Here is a 22,127-nt window from a genome sequence, read left to right on the forward strand (position 1 = left end):
TTCGAGGAATAAATTCGATTCGAGGCGAATATATTCGCTGCGAATTTAACTTATAAAAGGGTGTTTCTAGGCTTCAGAGAGCCTTTACATTAGTGCAGAACACTGTACCTTTAATTTAAATGCCCTTGGAGTCTGCTGGGGAAGAGAAATAATACTGTCAGTCAGTATGACATGCAGATGAGTGCCGTCGATCTTAGAATCACCGCACACTTCACTCATTTGGGCAGTCACGGGGCCAAAACCAGAGTGTGGAGCCACAGTGTGGCGGTGGAGGCAGCAGCAATGGGAGGCCATACAGCACCCTATGACAAAAATGGAACCCACCAGCAGTGTGAGGAGACCTGAAAGTGGCACATGGCAGAGTGTGGCGATGGAGACAGCAGCAATGGGAGGCCGTACAGGGACCCATGACACACTCTGGACCTGGCAGCAGCATGAGGAGGCGGTACAGGGGCCCATGACAGATTACGGGCCTGGCAGCAGCAATGGGAGGCCCGTAATCTGCCAGCACCCTATGACAAAATGGAACACACCAGCAGTGTGAGGAGACCTGAAAGTGGCACATGGCAGAGTGTGGCGATGGAGACAGCAGCAATGGGAGGCCGTACAGGGACCCATGAGACACTCTGGACCTGGCAGCAGCATGAGGAGGCGGTACGGGGGCCCATGGCAGATTACAGGCCTGGCAGCAGCAATGGGAGGCCCGTAATCTGCCAGCACCCTATGACAAAATGGAACACACCAGCAGTGTGAGGAGACCTGAAAGTGGCACATGGCAGAGTGTGGCGATGGAGACAGCAGCAATGGGAGGCCGTACAGGGACCCATGAGAGACTCTGGACCTGGCAGCAGCATGAGGAGGCGGTACGGGGGCCCATGGCAGATTACGGGCCTGGCAGCAGCAATGGGAGGCCCGTAATCTGCCAGCACCCTATGACAAAATGGACAGCACCAGCAGTGTGAGGAGACCTGAAAGTGGCACATGGCAGAGTGTGGCGATGGAGACAGCAGCAATGGGAGGCCGTACAGGGACCCATGAGAGACTCTGGACCTGGCAGCAGCATGAGGAGGCGGTACAGGGGCCCATGGCAGATTACAGGCCTGGCAGCAGCAATAAGAGGCCCGTAATCTGCCAGCACCCTATGACAAAATGGAACACACCAGCAGTGTGAGGAGACCTGAAAGTGGCACATGGCAGAGTGTGGCAATGGAGACAGCAGCAATGGGAGGCCGTACAGGGACCCATGAGAGACTCTGGACCTGGCAGCAGCATGAGGAGGCGGTACGGGGGCCCATGGCAGATTACGGGCCTGGCAGCAGCAATGGGAGGCCCGTAATCTGCCAGCACCCTATGACAAAATGGAACCCACCAGCAGTGTGAGGAGACCTGAAAGTGGCACATGGCAGAGTGTGGCGATGGAGACAGCAGCAATGGGAGGCCGTACAGGGACCCATGACACACTCTGGACCTGGCAGCAGCATGAGGAGGCGGTACAGGGGCCCATGACAGATTACGGGCCTGGCAGCAGCAATGGGAGGCCCGTAATCTGCCAGCACCCTATGACAAAATGGAACACACCAGCAGTGTGAGGAGACCTGAAAGTGGCACATGGCAGAGTGTGGCGATGGAGACAGCAGCAATGGGAGGCCGTACAGGGACCCATGAGACACTCTGGACCTGGCAGCAGCATGAGGAGGCGGTACGGGGGCCCATGGCAGATTACAGGCCTGGCAGCAGCAATGGGAGGCCCGTAATCTGCCAGCACCCTATGACAAAATGGAACACACCAGCAGTGTGAGGAGACCTGAAAGTGGCACATGGCAGAGTGTGGCGATGGAGACAGCAGCAATGGGAGGCCGTACAGGGACCCATGAGAGACTCTGGACCTGGCAGCAGCATGAGGAGGCGGTACGGGGGCCCATGGCAGATTACGGGCCTGGCAGCAGCAATGGGAGGCCCGTAATCTGCCAGCACCCTATGACAAAATGGACAGCACCAGCAGTGTGAGGAGACCTGAAAGTGGCACATGGCAGAGTGTGGCGATGGAGACAGCAGCAATGGGAGGCCGTACAGGGACCCATGAGAGACTCTGGACCTGGCAGCAGCATGAGGAGGCGGTACAGGGGCCCATGGCAGATTACAGGCCTGGCAGCAGCAATGGGAGGCCCGTAATCTGCCAGCACCCTATGACAAAATGGAACACACCAGCAGTGTGAGGAGACCTGAAAGTGGCACATGGCAGAGTGTGGCAATGGAGACAGCAGCAATGGGAGGCCGTACAGGGACCCATGAGAGACTCTGGACCTGGCAGCAGCATGAGGAGGCGGTACGGGGGCCCATGGCAGATTACAGGCCTGGCAGCAGCAATGGGAGGCCCGTAATCTGCCAGCACCCTATGACAAAATGGAACACACCAGCAGTGTGAGGAGACCTGAAAGTGGCACATGGCAGAGTGTGGCGATGGAGACAGCAGCAATGGGAGGCCGTACAGGGACCCATGAGAGACTCTGGACCTGGCAGCAGCATGAGGAGGCGGTACGGGGGCCCATGGCAGATTACAGGCCTGGCAGCAGCAATGGGAGGCCCGTAATCTGCCAGCACCCTATGACAAAATGGAACCCACCAGCAGTGTGAGGAGACCTGAAAGTGGCACATGTTTGGGGCATGATTCATGGCGGATTTAGTCAGTTGTGTCAGGAACTGGTGGTTTGAAATCCAGACTAATCCACGCCTGATTCATTTTCACAAACGTGAGTCTCTCCACACTTTGGGTGGACAGTCGTGTCCTCCGCGGAGTTACAATACCTCCTGCCGCACTAAACACGCGCTCCGATGCCACGCTACTGGCCGGGCATGACAGCCTTTCAAGGGCAAATTCAGCTAGTTGGGGCCAAAGGTCAAGTTTCGTTGCCCAGTAGTCAAGGGGATTGTCTACCTCGGTTGGCAGGGTGCTGTCCAAGTAGGCCCAAGCCTGTTGTTTGAGGTCCTGCTCCAGGTCCACCTGATGCTGCTGCTGCTGCTGCTGCGGCTGGTTAGTAGTTTCCTCACTGCGCTGGTGAAGAAAGCTACTCATCATCGACTGCAGACTGTGGCAGCCGCTGCTGGTGGAGCTGCCACTGCTCCTACCACCCCACCCCTCCCCTGCTGCCATGGCAGCGGAACGCGAGCGCACAGGGCCCACAGTGTCTGAGGATGGACGTTGGCGCAGAAAGGCAGAGACCAACTGACTACATAGGTGGTTTTTATAGTACGTTATTTTGGCCTCCCTCTCAGCAGGTGTGAAAAAGGCCACCATTTTTGAACGGTAGCGAGGGTCCAACAAGGTGGACAGCCAAAAGTCATCCCTCTGTCTGATGGTTATTATTCGGCTGTCGCTACGCAAGCAACCGAGCATGCTATGGGCCATTTGTGCCAAGGAATGCGAGGGACTCCCTGCCTCCATCTCCACAGCATACTGCCACGGTGCGTCTGGGTCCTCTGTCTCCTCCTCCTCCTCTACCAGATGCTCCTGCTCCTCCACTCCTGTCCGCTGAGTGGAAAAACCACCCATTTCACTCAATAATTCCTGAGCACCAATGTCCTCCTCTACCTCCTCCTCTTCTTCCTGTCCTGCCCCCACAGGGGTCATGTGGCGTTGAGATCTGTGCGCCACGTCTACCGCACCCTGACCAGCCATTGTTAACAGCATTTGTTCCAGGACGTGCAACAGAGGAATGACGTCGTTCATCCCATAGTCCTGCCGACTCACGAATAGCGTGGCCTCCTCAAAGGGCCTGAGCAAGCGGCAGGTGTCACGCATGAGCTGCCAATGGCTGACATCGAAGTTACACAGGGGAGTACCTTTATCCGCTTGTAACATCAGGAAATCGGTGATGGCCTTTCGCTGTTCGTAAAGGCGGTCTAACATGTGTAGGGTTGAATTCCACCTTGTTGCAACGTCGCAGATCAGGCGATGCTGTGGAATTCCGTTCTGCCGCTGCAGCTCAAGGAGGGTGTGCTTTGCGGTGTAGGAATGGCTGAAATGCATGCAAAGTTTACGTGACATTTTAAGGATGTCTTGCAGTGGGATGGTGGATTTTAGGAACCGCTTGACAACCAGATTGAACACGTGAGCCATGCATGGCGCATGGCACAACCTTCCTTGACGCAGAGCAGACACCATGTTCTTTCCGTTGTCGGTCAACATGGTTCCGATTTTGAGTTTGTGCGGAGACAGCCATCTGTCGATTTCTCTGTTCATTACACTCAGAAGTTCCTCCCCTGTGTGACTACGTTCACCAAGGCATACCAGGTGCAGCACAGCGTGACACCGTTGCGCCCTGCACATGTGATATGCCGGTCGGGTAATGGGACTTGGCACGGGGGTGGCGGCTGAGGACACGGCGGAAGAAGAGGTGGTAGAGGCGGACATCTTTGCCGGACCAAGGACGTGCAAACGTGGAGGCAAAAGCGGCGTGACCTGTCCAAGTTGCTGGTGCGGCTGTGCCGGCACCACGTTCACCCAGTGGGCCGTAAATGACATGTACTGTCCCTGACCGTAGTTACAGCTCCACACGTCGGCGCTGCCGTGCACTTTGGCAGAGACCGACATGCTCAAAGACTGGCCCACCATCTCTTCTACATGTGAATGCAGGGCTGGCACTGCCTTTTTGGCGAAGAAATGCCGGCTTGGCACTCTCCACCGCGGCGCGGCACAAGCCATCATTTCTCGGAAAGGTGCTGAGTCCACCACTTGGAAAGGGAGGGACTGCAGCACCAGCAACTTGGACAGGAGGACGTTCAGCTTTTGCACCGTCGGGTGCGTGCTCGCAAATTGTTGTCTCTTGGAAACGGATTCCAAGAAAGACTGCTGACGGAATCCGTGAAGAGGAGTAGCAGGAGAAGGAGCATCTGAACGAGCGGAAGATGCCAACGAGCGACAACTCCCCTCAGCAGAGGTGTTGGAGCCTTGACTGGCTGATAGAGGGTGATTGACGTCGGGTGACGGAGCAAGTAACGGAGCGGGTGATGGAGCGGGGGCTGGGGCAGGCAGAACCGCCGTATCTTTATCACGGTTTTCCCAGGCCACCAAATGGCGACGCTGCATATGCTGCCGCAACGCTGTAGTCCCAACATGGGCCCCCTGGCCACGCTTGACTTTCTGGCCACATAGTCGACATACGGCTACGTTTACTTCCTCGGGCGGCTTGACGAAAAATTGCCACACCGCCGAGTAGGAAACTTTGTCCCCGCTACTCCTCACTGGCTGACTGCTACTTCCTCCGTGCACACCGGCACCACTACTGGCCGTGGTGGTAGGCTGCAGTGGAGCTGGTGCTCTACTCCGTGGCCGTTTGCCTCCACTGACACTGCTGCGACCCTGCTGCCTCCTGGGCAACCCACCGATTGTTTTGCTCGCTGCCAAGCTGGCACCCTCTTCTCCTGATGATGCGGAAGCAATAGCCTGATGACGACGAGGCTGCCAAGTGCGATCAGCCTCATCATCATCAATTAGGGTCTCCGCCTCACTACTAGCCCCCTCGGCTGCGTGTGGGTCAGGAGACAGACCTGTCTCTAGACCGGCTACCGAGCCACTCTCCTCGCCAGTACTTCTTCGCCTGGCTGCTGAAGAGGCGGATGTCTCCCCCCGTTCCTGACCGCCCTCTGTTAGCTCTTCCTCACTGTACAGTGGGGCTGAGCCCACAGCATGCGATGCTTCGCTTGGTGAGGGAACACAAAGGACAGGGGTAGGTAGAGGACACGTGATTTCAGTGGGCTTGCTCCCGGGCCATGCCAACTAACGGTTGTGTCTGACGTACCCACCGACCGTTGGCTGTAGGTGTCAGAGGTGACCTGGGAAGAGGACGACGACCGAGCCAACCAATCGATGACGGCAGGGTTGTCGGTGGAGACACGACCGCTGGATGACACCGGGAGCACTGGCTTCTGGCTGCGACTAGTGCTGCCTCGACCCCTTCCTCTGCTGCCACGTTTGCTCGCTCCTAAAACATTGCCTCCTCTGCCACTCCTCTGCATGTTGTCTGACATACTCTTTAATTCAACGATTCTGTGTCCCTGAGTAACAATTCTGTGTCCCTCAGTAACAATTCTGTGTCTGTCCCTGAGTAACAATTCTGTGTCCCTGAGTAACAATTCTGTGTCCCTCAGTAACAATTCTGTGTCCCTCAGTAACAATTCTGTGTCCCTCAGTAACAATTCTGTGTCCCTCAGTAACAATTTTGTGTCTGTCCCTGAGTAACAATTCTGTGTCCCTCAGTAACAATTCTGTGTCCCTCAGTAACAATTCTGTGTCTGTCCCTGAGTAACAATTCTGTGTCCCTGAGTAACAATTCTGTGTCCCTCAGTAACAATTCTGTGTCCCTCAGTAACAATTCTGTGTCTGTCCCTTAGTAACAATTCTGTGTCCCTCAGTAACAATTCTGTGTCCCTCAGTAACAATTCTGTGTCTGTCCCTGAGTAACAATTCTGTGTCCCTGAGTAACAATTCTGTGTCCCTCAGTAACAATTCTGTGTCCCTCAGTAACAATTCTGTGTCTGTCCCTGAGTAACAATTCTGTGTCCCTCAGTAACAATTCTGTGTCCCTCAGTAACAATTCTGTGTCTGTCCCTGAGTAACAATTCTGTGTCCCTGAGTAACAATTCTGTGTCCCTCAGTAACAATTCTGTGTCTGTCCCTGAGTAACAATTCTGTGTCCCTCAGTAACAATTCTGTGTCCCTCAGTAACAATTCTGTGTCTGTCCCTGAGTAACAATTCTGTGTCCCTCAGTAACAATTCTGTGTCCCTCAGTAACAATTCTGTGTCCCTCAGTAACAATTCTGTGTCTGTCCCTGAGTAACAATTCTGTGTCCCTGAGTAACAATTCTGTGTCCCTCAGTAACAATTCTGTGTCCCTCAGTAACAATTCTGTGTCCCTCAGTAACAATTCTGTGTCTGTCCCTGAGTAACAATTCTGTGTCCCTCAGTAACAAGTCTGTGTCTGTCCCTGAGTAACAATTCTGTGTCCCTGAGTAACAATTCTGTGTCCCTCAGTAACAATTCTGTGTCCCTCAGTAACAATTCTGTGTCTGTCCCTGAGTAACAATTCTGTGTCCCTCAGTAACAATTCTGTGTCCCTCAGTAACAATTCTGTGTCTGTCCCTGAGTAACAATTCTGTGTCCCTGAGTAACAATTCTGTGTCCCTCAGTAACAATTCTGTGTCTGTCCCTGAGTAACAATTCTGTGTCCCTCAGTAACAATTCTGTGTCCCTCAGTAACAATTCTGTGTCTGTCCCTCAGTAACAATTCTGTGTCCCTGAGTAACAATTCTGTGTCCCTCAGTAACAATTCTGTGTCCCTCAGTAACAATTCTGTGTCTGTCCCTGAGTAACAATTCTGTGTCCCTCAGTAACAATTCTGCGTCTGTCCCTGAGTAACAATTTTGTGTCCCTGAGTAACAATTCTGTGTCCCTCAGTAACAATTCTGTGTCCCTCAGTAACAATTCTGTGTCTGTCCCTGAGTAACAATTCTGTGTCTGTCCCTGAGTAACAATTCTGTGTCTGTCCCTGAGTAACAATTCTGTGTCCCTCAGTAACAATTCTGTGTCCCTCAGTAACAATTCTGTGTACCTCAGTAACAATTCTGTGTCCCTCAGTAACAATTCTGTGTCTGTCCCTGAATAACAATTCTGTGTCTGTCCCTGAGTAACAATTCTGTGTCCCTAAGTAACGGTTCTGTGTCCCTAAGTAACGGTTCTGTGTCCCTAAGTAACGATTGTGTGTCCCTAAGTAACGGTTCTGTGTCCCTAAGTAACGGTTCTGTGTCCCTAAGTAACGATTGTGTGTCCCTAAGTAACGGTTCTGTGTCCCTAAGTAACGGTTCTGTGTCCCTAAGTAACGGTTCTGTGTCCCTAAGTAACGATTCTGTGTCCCTAATACAGAGAGGTCTGTCTCTCTTGAATGACCAGAGGCAAATGGAGAATTGTAAGATGGCCGCAATTTATAGCTCCACCATTACACAGTGCTGGCTGGCTGCTGATTGGCTAATGCGATCACATGTCATGAATGAATGCATTATGGGTCAGCGCACCTTGTCTGCGCGCCTTCCCAGAGATCCCCGCTCCGTCGCCACACATGTCGCCGCCATTTTTGGAAAAAGTTCGATTCGCGCATCCGAAGTCTGCTATTTTTCGGATTCGGCGCAAAATTTTCCTAATATTCGAAACGAATTCCACTTCGCCGAGTTCGATTCGCTCATCTCTAATTCTCAGCTATAGAGCTTCAGTATTTTCACAATGTAGCTTTTATTTAGCTGTCAGAAGAGGAATAAAGGAAAACCTTTTTTAGTAAATACTGTTTTTTTAGTATTTTAACAGTAGTTGACTGAGTTGACTAAAGTGGACAGTTCCAGTGGAGAGCGGTGGGACTTTCAGATGGTGATGGTGTGCTAGTGGATGCCTATTTGGAGCCTCAAATAATATTAAAGCCCAACTCCAGTCAGTAAGTCCTCAGAATCCCCTTCCCACTGCATGCAAAAACAGTTTTCTACTTTATTGTTCTGTGAGCTCGGGATGACATAGTGACGCGCTCCTGGTGGGTGTGACCAGGACAGCCTGGGCTCACAGGAAGAGCGTGGAATAATTATGGTCATCAGTCAACCCAGTAGAACAACAGCAATACAGAGATGGGAATCTTTGGGGAACAGCATAGAAGAATTGCAGCAAAAATCTGCTTTTTCATTTTTTTAGGGCACATTGGGCACTTTTTTTTTTTTCAGTAAGTTTTTATTGATGTTTTATAAGAAAGTGTGACCAGTACAAATGTTCAAATGTAACCAACATATGAAAAAAGTTCAGAGTGCATCTGTAAGTCATAGAAAACAATACAGGTTATAATAGCACAAATCAATAAGTATGTCATGTTACAAGCTAGGTTTTCAGCAACGATACATATATTATGAACTACAGTGCATGAGGGTAGTTAGGAAAATAAAGGTGGGGGGGGGGATGGGAAGATGGCAAACGTGTGTTAACCGCAAACTGGGAGACACTCTTAGATGGAAGAGTCAGGCCCTGCACAGAGGATAGTCAAAAAATATAGTAGTCAAGGCCTTCCAAAATAGGGGGCCAAGAAAGAAATAAGGGGGAAAGAAGTAGAACAGGATTGAAAGCAGGCACGGATCTAGGAGGGTGCTAGGGTGGGTTGTGCCCTCCCAGATTGGGGTTGTGCCCCCTCCTCCTCTAAGAGCGGATCTACTGATCTGTGATGCAGTCTGATGGGGGCAATTGATGTAAGGAGGTCTCTGTTGAGGACGATTGATGTAGGGGGGCACTCTAATGGGGACAGTTGCTGTAAGGGTGGCTGTGATGGGGACAGTTGATGTAAGGGGACAGTCTGATGGTGCAGTTGATATAACGGGCCAAACTGATGGGGACACCTGATGTAGGGAAGCACTCTGATGGGAACTCCTGAGGAAATGGGGTACTCTGAAGAGGGCATCTGATGTAAAGAGGGACTCTGATGAGGACTCCTGAAATTTTACATGATATTAGGAGGCACAGGTTCTGTTTAATCATCCTAATATAATGACAGCCTAGTACATACTAGTGTCCCCTGCTCACTCCTGAACCACCTCTGTCATTTCCAGGTTGTGACTCATGAACAGGAAATACTGATTCCCTGCATTTTTGTTACAATGTTGGCATTATGCCCCCTGACTTTTTATACTGCACCCCCAGATGAGATAGATCCGGCACTGATTGAAAGAAGAAGAGGAGAATAGAAGGACATTGGGGACACCCCAGCCAGAAACCCAGGGCTTTAAATGCCTATAGCAGTGTTTAGCTCTTCGGGGACACGGAGGGGTGGACGTATTGTATCCACAGAGCCCCGGATATTAACAATTTCTTATGTGTGTCTTGGGGAATGCTAGTAAGCTTTTCGTTGGGGGCACTTTATTTTCAATTGGTTTTAAGCAGGATTAAGGGTCATATGTTGGGCTTAGTTTTGTATCAGTAACACTTATGGTACTAAATAGAAACACTTTGCTTCTTACCTGAGGTATTAGCCCACCAAATGAAGAAGTGTTTAGCCGAATGCTAAAGTCTTTAGGAATCTAAAAATGAATGTAATTACATTATGTAATAGCAGCCAACGTTTGTTAAGGTTGTACAGTATGTTGTGTTACATGGTATTCCACATCAAGTGTATTTTATATTTTTAGAATGTAAAGAACCCCTTTACAGAATACTATCTTTTCTCTGTGGCCAGGAGTGCACAATCTGCATGAAATCCAGGAAAAGTCCAATAATCTTCAAGAACTGTATTCAAAACAAACAAAGCCCCCTTCTTTGAGTAATTACCTCTATCCTATGGGCCCATGGCAGATACAACAGTAAAAGATAGTACAGGGTTTCTGCACTTTAAAGTGTAATTTCACCTGTTCAGAAAAAAATTAAAAAGTGACCCAACACCATACACTTAACCCCACCCCATGGGCCCCACTGTACTTACTGTACCTCCATGAGTGATGATCTGTCAGTACTGCCGGTGCAGATTTGAAATACCCGCTCTTCTTCTTTTTTATGAAGGGCTTCTGGGATAGACAACAGCATTTCTGATTGGTTAGCACGTGACTGATTTGACCAATCAGAAGCCCTCTGATCTGTGCCAGAAAAAATGGGATGAAGAGCAGGGATTTCAAATCCAGACCACCATACTGGCTGTGTGAACGCTGACAGACCATCACCCATTGAGGTAAGTACTGCGGAGACCAGGGGGTAAGGAGGGTGTACATTAGTTCACCATTTTTTCTGAAAATGTGAACTAAAACTTTAAGGGCTGATCCACACTATAGAAACGCATTCCGGATGTGTTTTTTACACGTTTTTTGGAGCGTTCCAGTGTGTTTTTGACGCATTCCAGTGCATTTTTTATGCATTCAAGTTTATTTTTTCCCCTCTCTTTGCAGGGCTCTGTGCCCCGCATTGGTCTTGTTGACGACCTTAGACTGCTGGAGCACAGGGGAAAAGGTACTGTGGGGTCTAGCAGCATAGAGGATCGAGTAAGTAGATCTTCTTTTCTATGTGTATTAGACCTAAACAAGCAATTAACGGCCGCACGGCAATGGATATTTTTTTAGTTTCCCAGAGTTGGGCTGATATATTTTGCAAACTCACGTTGGGCAGCTTGGCAGAATGTATTTATGCATGTGTGATACCTAATTAGCCTCTCTGGATACTGTAAGTCACTGTAGAAGCCCGAGCTACCACAGTGGTGGGTATGGTCTTTCAGAGGCAGTGGCTACCCTGCTGCGCATTGATCTCAGGAGGTCGCTCACTCAGCATGGCCGCTATGAGAACACTTGCAGTTTTCTAAATGAATGCAAAGCTCCCTGCTTGAACAAGGTTTAGATTGTAATGTCACTGCCCCTCCTCTCCACCTTGTCCAATCAGAGAATGCTTTGCATTCATTGAGAAAAATGCAAGGTGTTCTCTGAATGGTGTCCAGAAGGAGTTGGAAGATTGTGCCCATCACTGTAGAGGCTCAGGATACTAAAGAAATGTATAACTTCAACAGAAGCTGTTTAGGTATTACGCATACATGCTTACATGTGCCAAGCTGTCCCAATGTAAGTATGCAAAATATATCATCCATGCAGTTCATCTTTAAATATGGAGGCAGCAATAGTTTTCTTTTCTCAAGCTTATTATATTTTTGCAAGTACAGAAATATACCTTTTGAACCTGACAAAAATCATTACAGATGTGCACAATGGAAAAAATGTGTTTTGTTTCGAATTTGTTTGTTAATAATTTCTTAGATTGTAAGCTGCAAGGAGCAGGGCCCTCCTAACCCTCTTGTATTGAACTGTATTGTTGCTGTATTGTCTCCCTTTACAGTATATTGTAAAGCGCTGAGCAAACTGTTGGCGCTATATAAATCCTCTATAATAATAATAATAATTTTGTGTTGTCATATTTGTTGTATTAGAATGATTCATTTTTGGAATTTGTTTCATATATTCATTATTTTCGAATTGATTCGAATTTCAGAATTCGAATTTTGGAAGACGGCTAAATTCTTTCTATTGTATTCTGTTCTATTCTACTATAATCTATGCTAGTTTTTTTCTATTCTATTCTTTTCTATTCTATTTTTTCTATTCTATTTTCTTTTATAATCTATTCATTTGTTTTCTATTCTATTCTTTTATTTTATGTTGTAGCCCGTTTTATCCTATTCTTTTCTATTCTATTATTTTCTATTCTATTCTTTTCTGTTGTATTCTATTATATTCAATTCATTTATATTCTATTCTCTATTTTATATTATTCCATTCTGTTTTATTCTATTCTTTTTCTATTCTGTTCTATTCTATTCTATTTTTTACTTTTACATTCTATTATGTTCTATTATATTCTATAAAGCAGCCTAAGTAGGAATCATCTTATTTCACTTTTATACCTTACTGCAATATGTTTCCATTTCAAATTCAAATTCATTTTCAAATTCTAATTTGAACTAATTTTCAAATCTGAATTATTCGTTTTGTTATAATTTATTCTGGATTCATTGAAATTTGTTACTATTGTGATTTGGAAATTTGGATGCATTGAAATCTCCGAATAATGAAAATTTTGCCTGAATTTATATTCGTATTGAAACGAATTGCACTTCTAAAAATTATGTTTCTATGTACCTTTCCTGTGTACTGAGCTGAAAATTCAGACAGTGCTATCAACCTTCCTACTCATCTTAGTAGTAGTAGTTGTAGTAGTAGTTGCTTCTAGTTGAAATTGGAAGAGTAGCTGAGGATGAAATCATTGTTCCTCCATATATACACTACAGTGATAAATGTCATCACCCTAGGACAGGAAATGTGTTATTTGCACGATCACCAGGTATATGTTTGGCGCAAAATAACACTGCACATCACCAAAGAACACCATACCCACAGTGAAGCATGGTGGTGGCAGCACCATGTTTTGGGGCTGTTTTTCTTCAGCTGGAACTGGGGCCTTAGTCAAGGTAGAAGGAATTATGAGCAGTTCCAAATACCAGTCAATATTGGCACAAAACCTTCAGGCTTTTTCTAGAAAGCTGAACTTGAATAGGAACTTGATCTTTCAGCACGACAACGACCCAAAGCATACATCCAAACTAACAAAGGAATGGCTTCACCAGAAGAATATTAAAATTTTGGAATGGCCCAGCCAGAGCCCAAACCTGAATCCGATGGTAAATGTGTGTGGTGAACTGAAGAGGGCTGTGCACAGGAGATTCCCTCGCAATCTGACCGATTTGGAGTGTTTTTGCAAGGAAGAATGGGCAAATATTGCCAAGTCAAGATATGTCATGCTGATAGACTCATACCCAAAAAGACTGAATGCTGGAATAAAATCAAAAGGTGCTTCAAGTATTAGTTTAAGGGTGTGCACACTTATGCAACCATATTATTTTAGTTTTTTATCTTTACTTCCCTCCACCTAAAAGATTTCAGTTTGTTGTTCAACTGAGTTGTACAGTTTATAGGTTACATTAAAGGTGGAAAAAGTTCTGAAATTATTTATCTTTGTCTCATTTTTTTACATGACAGAAACCTAACATTTTAACAGGGGTGTGTAGACTTTTTTTATCCACTGTATATGATGTTCTTGGTGGAGCAATGACAAAGGCCCAATAAATTTTTTAGAACAGGAATGTATGAATGAAGCACCACGCTGCAGTCCATAAATAACAACTCCACTCCCATAAAAGATCAAAGATGGTAGAAAAGGCCAGTGCTCTTCTGGGGCAAAAGCTTGGCCTTGCATCACATCAATCAATGTATTCTGTATTTCAGAAGTTGCTTTTAGGTGGTGTTGGAGCCCTTTTGGTTTGCAGCTGCGGCCTAGTGAATAGACCAGCCTTTCTCAACATTTTTCACATGGAGGAACCCTGAAGAAAAACTTTCAGGTCTCAAGAAAGCCCTACCAATAATTACTATATCAGCAGCTCAAGGTACGTTATTGTGATGGTCAGTGGGATGAATGCTCCTTACATTGGTGATCAGTGAGAGGAATATCCTCCTTACAAATGGCTAAAAAGATTATTGGTGTCAGTGGTTACATATCTGAGAGGCAGATGTTTCTCACTGCTCAAGGATCCTCTAGCAACCTTTGGAGGAACCCTAGGGTTCTGCAGAACTCTGGATGAGAAAGGCTGGCCTAGACACTGCACTGAAACACAACTCTTACACCATTATAAGGGAATGCGAAAAATCCCAGGGATCCAGATCCATCAATCTATTTTACCTGGTATGGTTTATGCCTAGTACACATAATAAGAAATTTGGATGAAAAATACCGCTTTCGGAGCGATTGTCCGATAATCTGATTGTTAGAACACAGCTTTTGAGAGCTGATCATGACCGTTCATGGGAAATTATCCAAAGGGACAAGCCCACAAATTTTTCTCATACAATAACAGATGGACCGATTTTCATTTAATCAGTACAGTATTCATCCATAAAAAATTACCAAGACCATGCACGAAAAATTAAAGAATACATTACATTACAATACATTACATCACTTCCAAAGTTGTATTCTGTCGTACAAGAATTTTCGTAACTTTAGTAATCTCTTCATTTTCGATATGAGACTAGCATGCACAAAAAAAATGGATGACCATTTGTCCAATATTCTCATCGTGTGTACTAGGACTTATTCAGTGCAACAACTGGACCACACCAGGACACCAAACTCAGTAACAGTCACTTCTGCAGCTACCTCATTGTCATACTACTCCTCATAGCAGCATGTACATTACAGAAACCACCCATCCTCCCACATCTATTATATACTATCCTGGACATCTACTTTAGGCCTTAACATACCATGTCATCAGTGACACTGAAGATGAGTTTCCCAGCTGAATGGTATACAAAGCCAGCTGTGTTAAACAAGTAATTAGAGACTCCAAAATAAATCATGAGGTTGTGGTCATCAGGTAAGGACAGTGATGGCGGTGAAAAAGGAGGAGGTGTGCGATGGGACAGTTCAAAAAATTCCCCCTGTGGAAAACACAATGAATAAATATCATTATAGAGTCACGTCATGTTGTGTATATCATATCTCTGTGCAATCAAATAGACTGAAGCCAAAAAGATGAATACATGTTCCCTGTATTTAAAATAGGTACAGTGGGGCAAAAAAGGTTTTAGTCAGCCACCAATTGTTCAAGTTCTCCCACTTAAAAAGATGAGAGAGGCCTGTAATTGGCATCATAGGTAGACCTCAACTATGAGAGACAAAATGAGAAAACAAATCCAGACAATCACATTGGCTTATTTGGAAGGAATTTATTTGCAAATTATGGTGGAAAATAAGTATTTGGTCACCTACAAACAAGCAAGAGTTCTGGCTCTCACAGACCTGTACCTTCTTCTTTAAGAGGCTCCTCTGTCCTGCACTCATTATCTGTATCAATGGCACCTGTTTGAACTTGTTATCAGTATAAAAGACACCTGTCCACAACCTCAAACAGTCACACTCCAAACTCCACTATGGTGAAGACCATAGGACTGTCAAAGATTATTCCAAACTTTAAAAGTATTTTTTAGTTTAAGCAAAAGAGGGTCTAGGTTATTCTGAATATATTGGAAAAGAAGTTGTTCTATTATTATGCCCAAGTATCAGAAGCTGTGAACAATTTTCAAAGGGCAAAAGGACGGGACATTGGCAAGGGCATCTCGGTCTAACAGGAAGATAAGGGATTTTTCCCAAATTACCCAAAAGCCTGAGTAATGTCCAAAAGTCTGAATGACATTTAAAAGAACGGGTAATGATGCTTGTGGGTTTTCTAAATATGTAAGAGCATGTTGTCTGCATATAAGGAAATCTTTTCTTCCAATCCATTATTAGTCAACTCAGGTATATTAGAATTAGTTTGAAGTAATTCAGCGAAGGGTGAATAACAAGGGTGATGGGGGGCAGCCCTGTTTGGTTTCCTGCGTTATAGTAAAGGACTGAGAAACATAATTATTTACCCTTATTACAGTCCACGGCTTATAGTATAACTTTTTTATCCACCTAAGGAAATTAGGTCCAAAGCAAAATTTTGCAAGTACCTCCAGTAGATAGGGTCATTCGACTGAGTCAAAAGCATTATGGGTTTCCAGCACTAATACAGCCCTGGAGCCTACAACATCATGTGTGTCCTGGAGATTTGTAAATAGCCTGTGTAAGTTAATGAATTTAGATCGTCCCAGAATAAATCCAGTTTGGTCTGAGTGTACTATAGAGATGGAATAATAGGATTCACAATAGAGGTGGTCCTTATGTGGTTTCAGAATGAGTGTTAGTGCCTCTGACATAGAAGGGGGCAAGCAGCCAGCTTGAAGGCATAATTAAACTCCTGAAGTAGGTGCTGTAGAGGATACCTTTATATTGCCAGTACCACTCAATAGGAAAGCCATCCAGGCCTGGTGCAAAGAAGACATGGCTATTCAATTTCCTTTGTTGTAAAAGGGGCATCTAGAAGCAAAACTTGGCTTACGGACAATTTAGGAAGTCAGATATCATATAAATAATCATCTAATTCAACAATATTATAGTGTGCTTTAGTTTAGAAAAATACAAAAGAATGGACCACATCTTGGGTTTGTTCAAAAATTACTCCTGTAGAAGTCATCATTCTAGGAATAGTACAGAGTTGAAAGTCTGGTTTGGAGGATATGCTAATAGGCGACTGTTCTTATCATCTAGCTCGAATATTCTCTAACTAGGAGTTTTTTTGGCTTCGTTCTATAGGAATCAAATACAATTCCCTGGCCTTAGTGTGCCAGTCAGCAAAAGTGACTGGGGTAGGCGTGGTAGAGTAATGGGCTTCGAAATCAGTTTCAAAGCCAAATTTAGTAAAAAGGTGGTGTTAATGAGCAGTATTATTTATTTGCAGGTTTACAATTTGCGATATACTACTATAAACCAGTGCTAGCACAAGCAGTAGTAACAAACTCACCTTCAGTGGAACATCCACATATGCTGCAGTCACAGGTGGAGGGCCAGTGAGAGAATAATCAATGGCAGCTACTTTGTCAATCTTTGCTGTCACTGCAAGAAACATGATATAAAAGTAATTTGCCCAAATTGGGATTCCTTTATAACTGCCAAGTCTGTGCACACATGTCCCTATCCTGCCATCAAGGGTCAGATTCTATACTTTGTAATAGGCATACACTTTGAAAAGACGAGTTGGAATGGTAGTGAGTTCTTGGGCAGATGGGTTTTTCTCTTCCCTTTTCACTCTTGTTTTCTTTACTGTAGTTGGAAAGCTTCTGCATCCCTAAGTGATTCACTATTACAATGGCCCAATGGCAGTAATGATATTTAATTTCCGGTGTATAGCTTGTTTTTATTAAATAATTTATTGACAGCATATCATGATTCCTCAATATCTGACGTATTTTTATGTTTGACTTGTGCAGTATAATTTACAACATAATTCATCTTGGATAATACTCTGGAGCAGGGTTTCTCAGCTAGGACTCCATGGAACCCTAAGGTTCATCCAAAGGTTGCTAGGGGTTCCTTGAGCAATGAGAAACCTCTGCCTCTCCGATAAGTTCCCCTTGATGCCATTGATCTTTTTAGCTATCTGTAAGGGGCTAATTCTTTACAATGACCACAAGTGTAAGGAGCATTCTTCTCACTGACTATCACACTAATGTATCATGAGTTATATTAATTATTATCATGGGTTCCCTGAGACTGGAAAGATATTTCAAGGGTTCCTCTGTGTTGAAAAGTTTGAGAAATGCTGCTCTAGAGCACTTAAAGAGGACCTTGCAGTAAAATGCAAGGTTCACTTACACTGCTCAGTCTCCTTTCCCTTCACAAATCACCTACAATTAGTAGGTGTCTAACAATTAGTGAGTGTCTACTTGCAAGATTTCGCCTGTTCTACATTCCTCAGGAATCTTCTCAGGACAGTGATGTCATGCCTAATGATGTGGAAAATGGGGGTAAGGTAGGTATAATTCAGCTTTTTTTTTAATCACATGCATTTTTAAATTAATTTTTTTACTTTTTTAATCATTTACAAACATAACCAACATTTTCCACCTATCCACCTATCTCTCATTCTTCCTAAACCAAGCAAAACAAGAACATACAGAGACATGTTGTTAGGAAAAGGATGAATATCCTCTAATATGAGCTTTCATCCACAGTCAGCAACATGATGGACAATGATAGTTACATATATATAATACGGTATATACACCCTGAAACGACATAGAGCCACAGAGGTGGAGAAAGGGAAATTAGGCATAGTATCTGGGAACCTCAAAAAGGAGTTGGAAGTCGACTGGATCCCTCTGATTCAGCTTACTTTGGGTGAGCTAGAGAGATATAGATAACGAAGGGGCGATTCAGTTTTAGGAGAGAAACTGACATGTTATTTTTGAGAAGGTGGCCAAACCAGGGGTACTGAGCCAATTTCCCAAACGTTTTTTTTTTTAAATTTAGCTGGGCAACTCCTTTGTATGTATATCAATTTCTCCCATGTCAAAATATCATTAACTAGATGGATCCATGTGGAATGGTCTGGTGGAGAGGAAACAGACCACCTCTGTGCTATAAATTGATATTCTAAAAAAAAGGTCTTGTATATGCACAGTGGGGGGGATCAATTCCTCATCCATGAGATCATACAAAAATAATTTGGTAACCAAGGATAAATCAGTGTAAAAAATTTTACTGATCGTGGTTAACACTTCAGCCCAGTAACAAAATCATTTTGGGCATCTCCATAGCATGTGGATGAGATTTACAGGTGCATTTTGCACCTGGTAACAGTAGATGGTTTGTAAAGGGAGAGGGGAATTTCAGCAAATCTTGCATTTGACTGCAAGGTCACCTTTAAAATTGGGTTATCCAAGAACATAAGGAAAAGGGCAAAAACTAGTATCACATGCCAAACATTCAGCTTCCAGAAAGTATGGGGATGGATGCAATAGTGTACACCCTTGCACCTTGCCCAAAAAGGTACAGTTGAACTTGAGCAGAAAGTTGGGTGACTCATTCCTAACTGATCCTCGAAATTTACAATAAGCCATCACCATGATTTTTTGGTACTGAGAGTGGCAGCTCACCTGGAAGTGTTTGTAGAAGTGGTTCCAGCTTAGTGGCAATGGCATTTTTGACCAATGGACAGATCTATAGAGAAGAAAACACAAAGGTAACCAAGAAATTACACTAGTTAAATACTGATATAGTATATTCATTTTTTGGTGTTTAGGGAAAAAAAACAGTACAATTTAAATCGCTTGGCTTTTCTTTTTTTGTCAGATAAATATTAATGGTATGATTAATATTTTATTTCTACTACTACTGGCAGCGGGTTGTGGCTTTTTTTTGCATTTATGCTTAGTCGCTTTACTACTATGCTGTGAATAGCCTGGTATAAGGCTGTAGTTAGACAGAGAATAAATAGTAAACATGCTATGCTGATTTTTTTTTAATTAGAACAATATGAACATATTCCCAGTTACCTGACCCTCTATAGCCTTCCTTAATGCGCTTTCAACGTTGTGTTTGAAAAGATCGACCAGCCAGCTGCAAAAGAGAAGACATGCTGGTTAAGTTTCTCCCACTCAAGTGAAGGATTTCATCAAGTTTTAAAGTATATCTCTAGGCAAAATTAAAAAAATCATATTCAGTACATTCTTGCAATAGATGAACATATTATCCATGTTTTGTCTGTTCAAAAATGCTGCAAATACAGAAATATACCGGTTGATCTTTTCAGAAATCCAATGTGCTCCTAACTTCCCTTATGAGCCGACAAAGCTGCCCCTGTTTTAATAGAATTCCAAGCTGTGCTTTGAGCCCTGTATGAGGATTCCCTTGCTGGGCTACAGAACACCACCAACCCCTCTCCTCATCTCCATAACATAAAGGAGGAGTGTTCTGTAGTCCAGCGGAGGAGAACTTAGACAGGGCTGATTATAATTTCAGTGCAGTAAAGATAGCTTTTTCAGTCCACTTCAGGAAATTAGGAGTTTTCTGGATTTCTGGCAGATACTTAAGGCCTCATACACACTGCTACTCCTAAATGTGAGTTTAGGAGCTTTTAAGTTTTGTTTTTTTGCCAAAGCCCCTGAACTCAACTCAGTAAAAGCCTATGTGTCCATCAGGGGCGGACTGACAACTCATGGGGCCCCCGGGGCAATAGGGGATCATGGGGCCCCTGTGTCCTTGCCCAAACTCAAAAAAGCCTATGAAAAAGGTACCAGGGGCATCTCATGGGGCCCCCTACTGACCCCGGGCCCTCGGGCAGTGCCTGAGTTTCCAAATGGTCAGTCCGCCCCTTGTGTCCATGTACGTATAGGCTTTTACCAGAGTTCAGGAGCAGCAGAGTTTAGGGGCAGTTAAACGTTTCCTGAACGCAGAAGAATTGTGTTCAGGAGAGAAACGTTTTGTCCAGAAAAAGGCAAATGCCATAAACGTGCCTAAGCATTAGCCGCGTTTATTCATTTCAGTGGCAAGTACTCTGGCCAACTAAATGATTAAACATCCAAGCGCTAAGCGTAGTACCGCATTTACATGTGTTTTTGCGTTTTTAGCGGGTTTTGCCATTTTTCTGCTGCCAGGAGAGTTAATCTTTTGGGGAGTTCCAGTGTACAAGTAGCCTAAGAAATGTACCTGTATTGCAGAGATATACTTTATATGTTTATCTTTCGTTTTCCTTAGGCATGCACTTTAGGAGAACCAGATAAGAAGGTGTTTATCTAATAACCTGAAACTCCATAGTATAATAGTGCAGTTTCACCTCTCAAGGTTTACTTAGCTCTTTGCTGCTGGTGGGAGCTTGCATCATGACGCAGAGGCCGGTAGGAGAGGCTCCAGGTTATTCATTCACTGTGATTGGCTGCACAATGATAACCTAATCAGGAACCTTCTTGCTTGGATAGCTCAGCTGTACTTTCCGGGGGGCGGGGGGACAGTTGAGCAATCACCAGAACAGAGACGCATATACAGTATCTCACAGAAGTGAGTCCACCCCTCACATTTTGTAAATATTTTATTATATCTTTTCATGTGACAACACTGGAGAAATGACACTTTGCTACAGTGTAAAGTAGTGAGTGTACAGCTTGTATAATAGTGTAAATTTGCTGTCCCCTCAAAATAACTCAACACACAGCCATTAATGTCTAAACCCCTGGCAACAAAAGTGAATACACCCCTAAGTTAAAATGTCCAAATTGGGCCCAATTAGCCATTTTCCCTCCCCGATGTCATGTGACTCATTAGTGTTACAATGTCTCAGGTGTGGATGGGGAGCAGGTGTGTTAAATTTGGTGTTATCGCTCTCACTCTCTCATACTGGTCACTGGAAGTTCAACATGGCACCTCATGGCAAAGAACTCTCTGAGGATCTGAAAAAAAGAATTGTTGTTCTACATAAAGATGGCCTAGGCTATAAGAAGATTGCCAAGACCCTGAATCTGAGCTGCATCATGGTGGCCAAGACCATACAGCGGTTTAACAGGACAGGTTCCACTCAGAACAGGCCTTGCCACGGTCGACCAAAGAAGTTGAGTGCACGTGCTCAGTGTCATATCTAGAGGTTGTCTTTGGGAAATAGACGCATGAGTGCTGCCAGCATTGCTGCAGAGGTTGAAGGGGTGGGGGGTCAGCCTGTCAGTGCTCAGACCATACGCTGCACACTGCATCAAATTGGTCTGCATGGTTGTCGTCCTAGAAGGAAGCCTCTTCTAAAGATGATGCACAAGAAAGCCTGCAAACAGTTTGCTGAAGACAAGCAGACTAAGGACATGGATTACTGGAACCATGTCCTGTGGTCTGATGAGACTAAGATATAGTTATTTGGTTCAGATGGTGTCACGCGTGTGTGGCGGCAACCAGGTGAGGAGTACAAAAACAAGTGTGTCTTGCCTACAGTCAAGCATGGTGGTGGGAGTGTCATGGTCTGGGGCTGCATGAGTGCTGCTGGCACTGGGGAGCTACAGTTCATTGAGGGAACCATGAATGCCAACATCTACTGTGATATACTGAAGCAGAGCATCATCCCCTCCCTTTGGAGACTGGGCCACAGGGCAGTATTCCAACATGACAACGACCCGAAACACACCTCCAGGA

At 45.0% G+C, this 22,127-nt stretch overlaps 1 protein-coding gene across 1 annotated transcript in view; it reads right to left on the reverse strand.

Moving 5' to 3' along the window:
• The window catches only part of LOC149465824 (bactericidal permeability-increasing protein-like), a 63,719-nt gene that overhangs the window by 16,804 nt on the left and 24,788 nt on the right, over window positions 1-22,127 (reverse strand). Inside the window, exons 5-9 of the mRNA XM_089673364.1 lie at window positions 19,514-19,577; window positions 19,115-19,178; window positions 16,981-17,072; window positions 14,858-15,034; window positions 10,034-10,093 (exon numbers count right to left, since the gene is read on the reverse strand). Of these exons, the coding sequence (XP_089529490.1) occupies window positions 10,034-10,093; window positions 14,858-15,034; window positions 16,981-17,072; window positions 19,115-19,178; window positions 19,514-19,577 (457 nt within the window). The remainder of the gene's footprint in view (window positions 1-10,033; window positions 10,094-14,857; window positions 15,035-16,980; window positions 17,073-19,114; window positions 19,179-19,513; window positions 19,578-22,127) is intronic.

The sequence above is a fragment of the Staurois parvus genome, unplaced genomic scaffold (genome assembly GCF_062004578.1).
Source record: "Staurois parvus isolate SC_StPar_1 unplaced genomic scaffold, SC_StPar_1.0 ptg000137l, whole genome shotgun sequence".
NCBI classification, from domain to species: Eukaryota; Metazoa; Chordata; class Amphibia; order Anura; family Ranidae; genus Staurois; species Staurois parvus.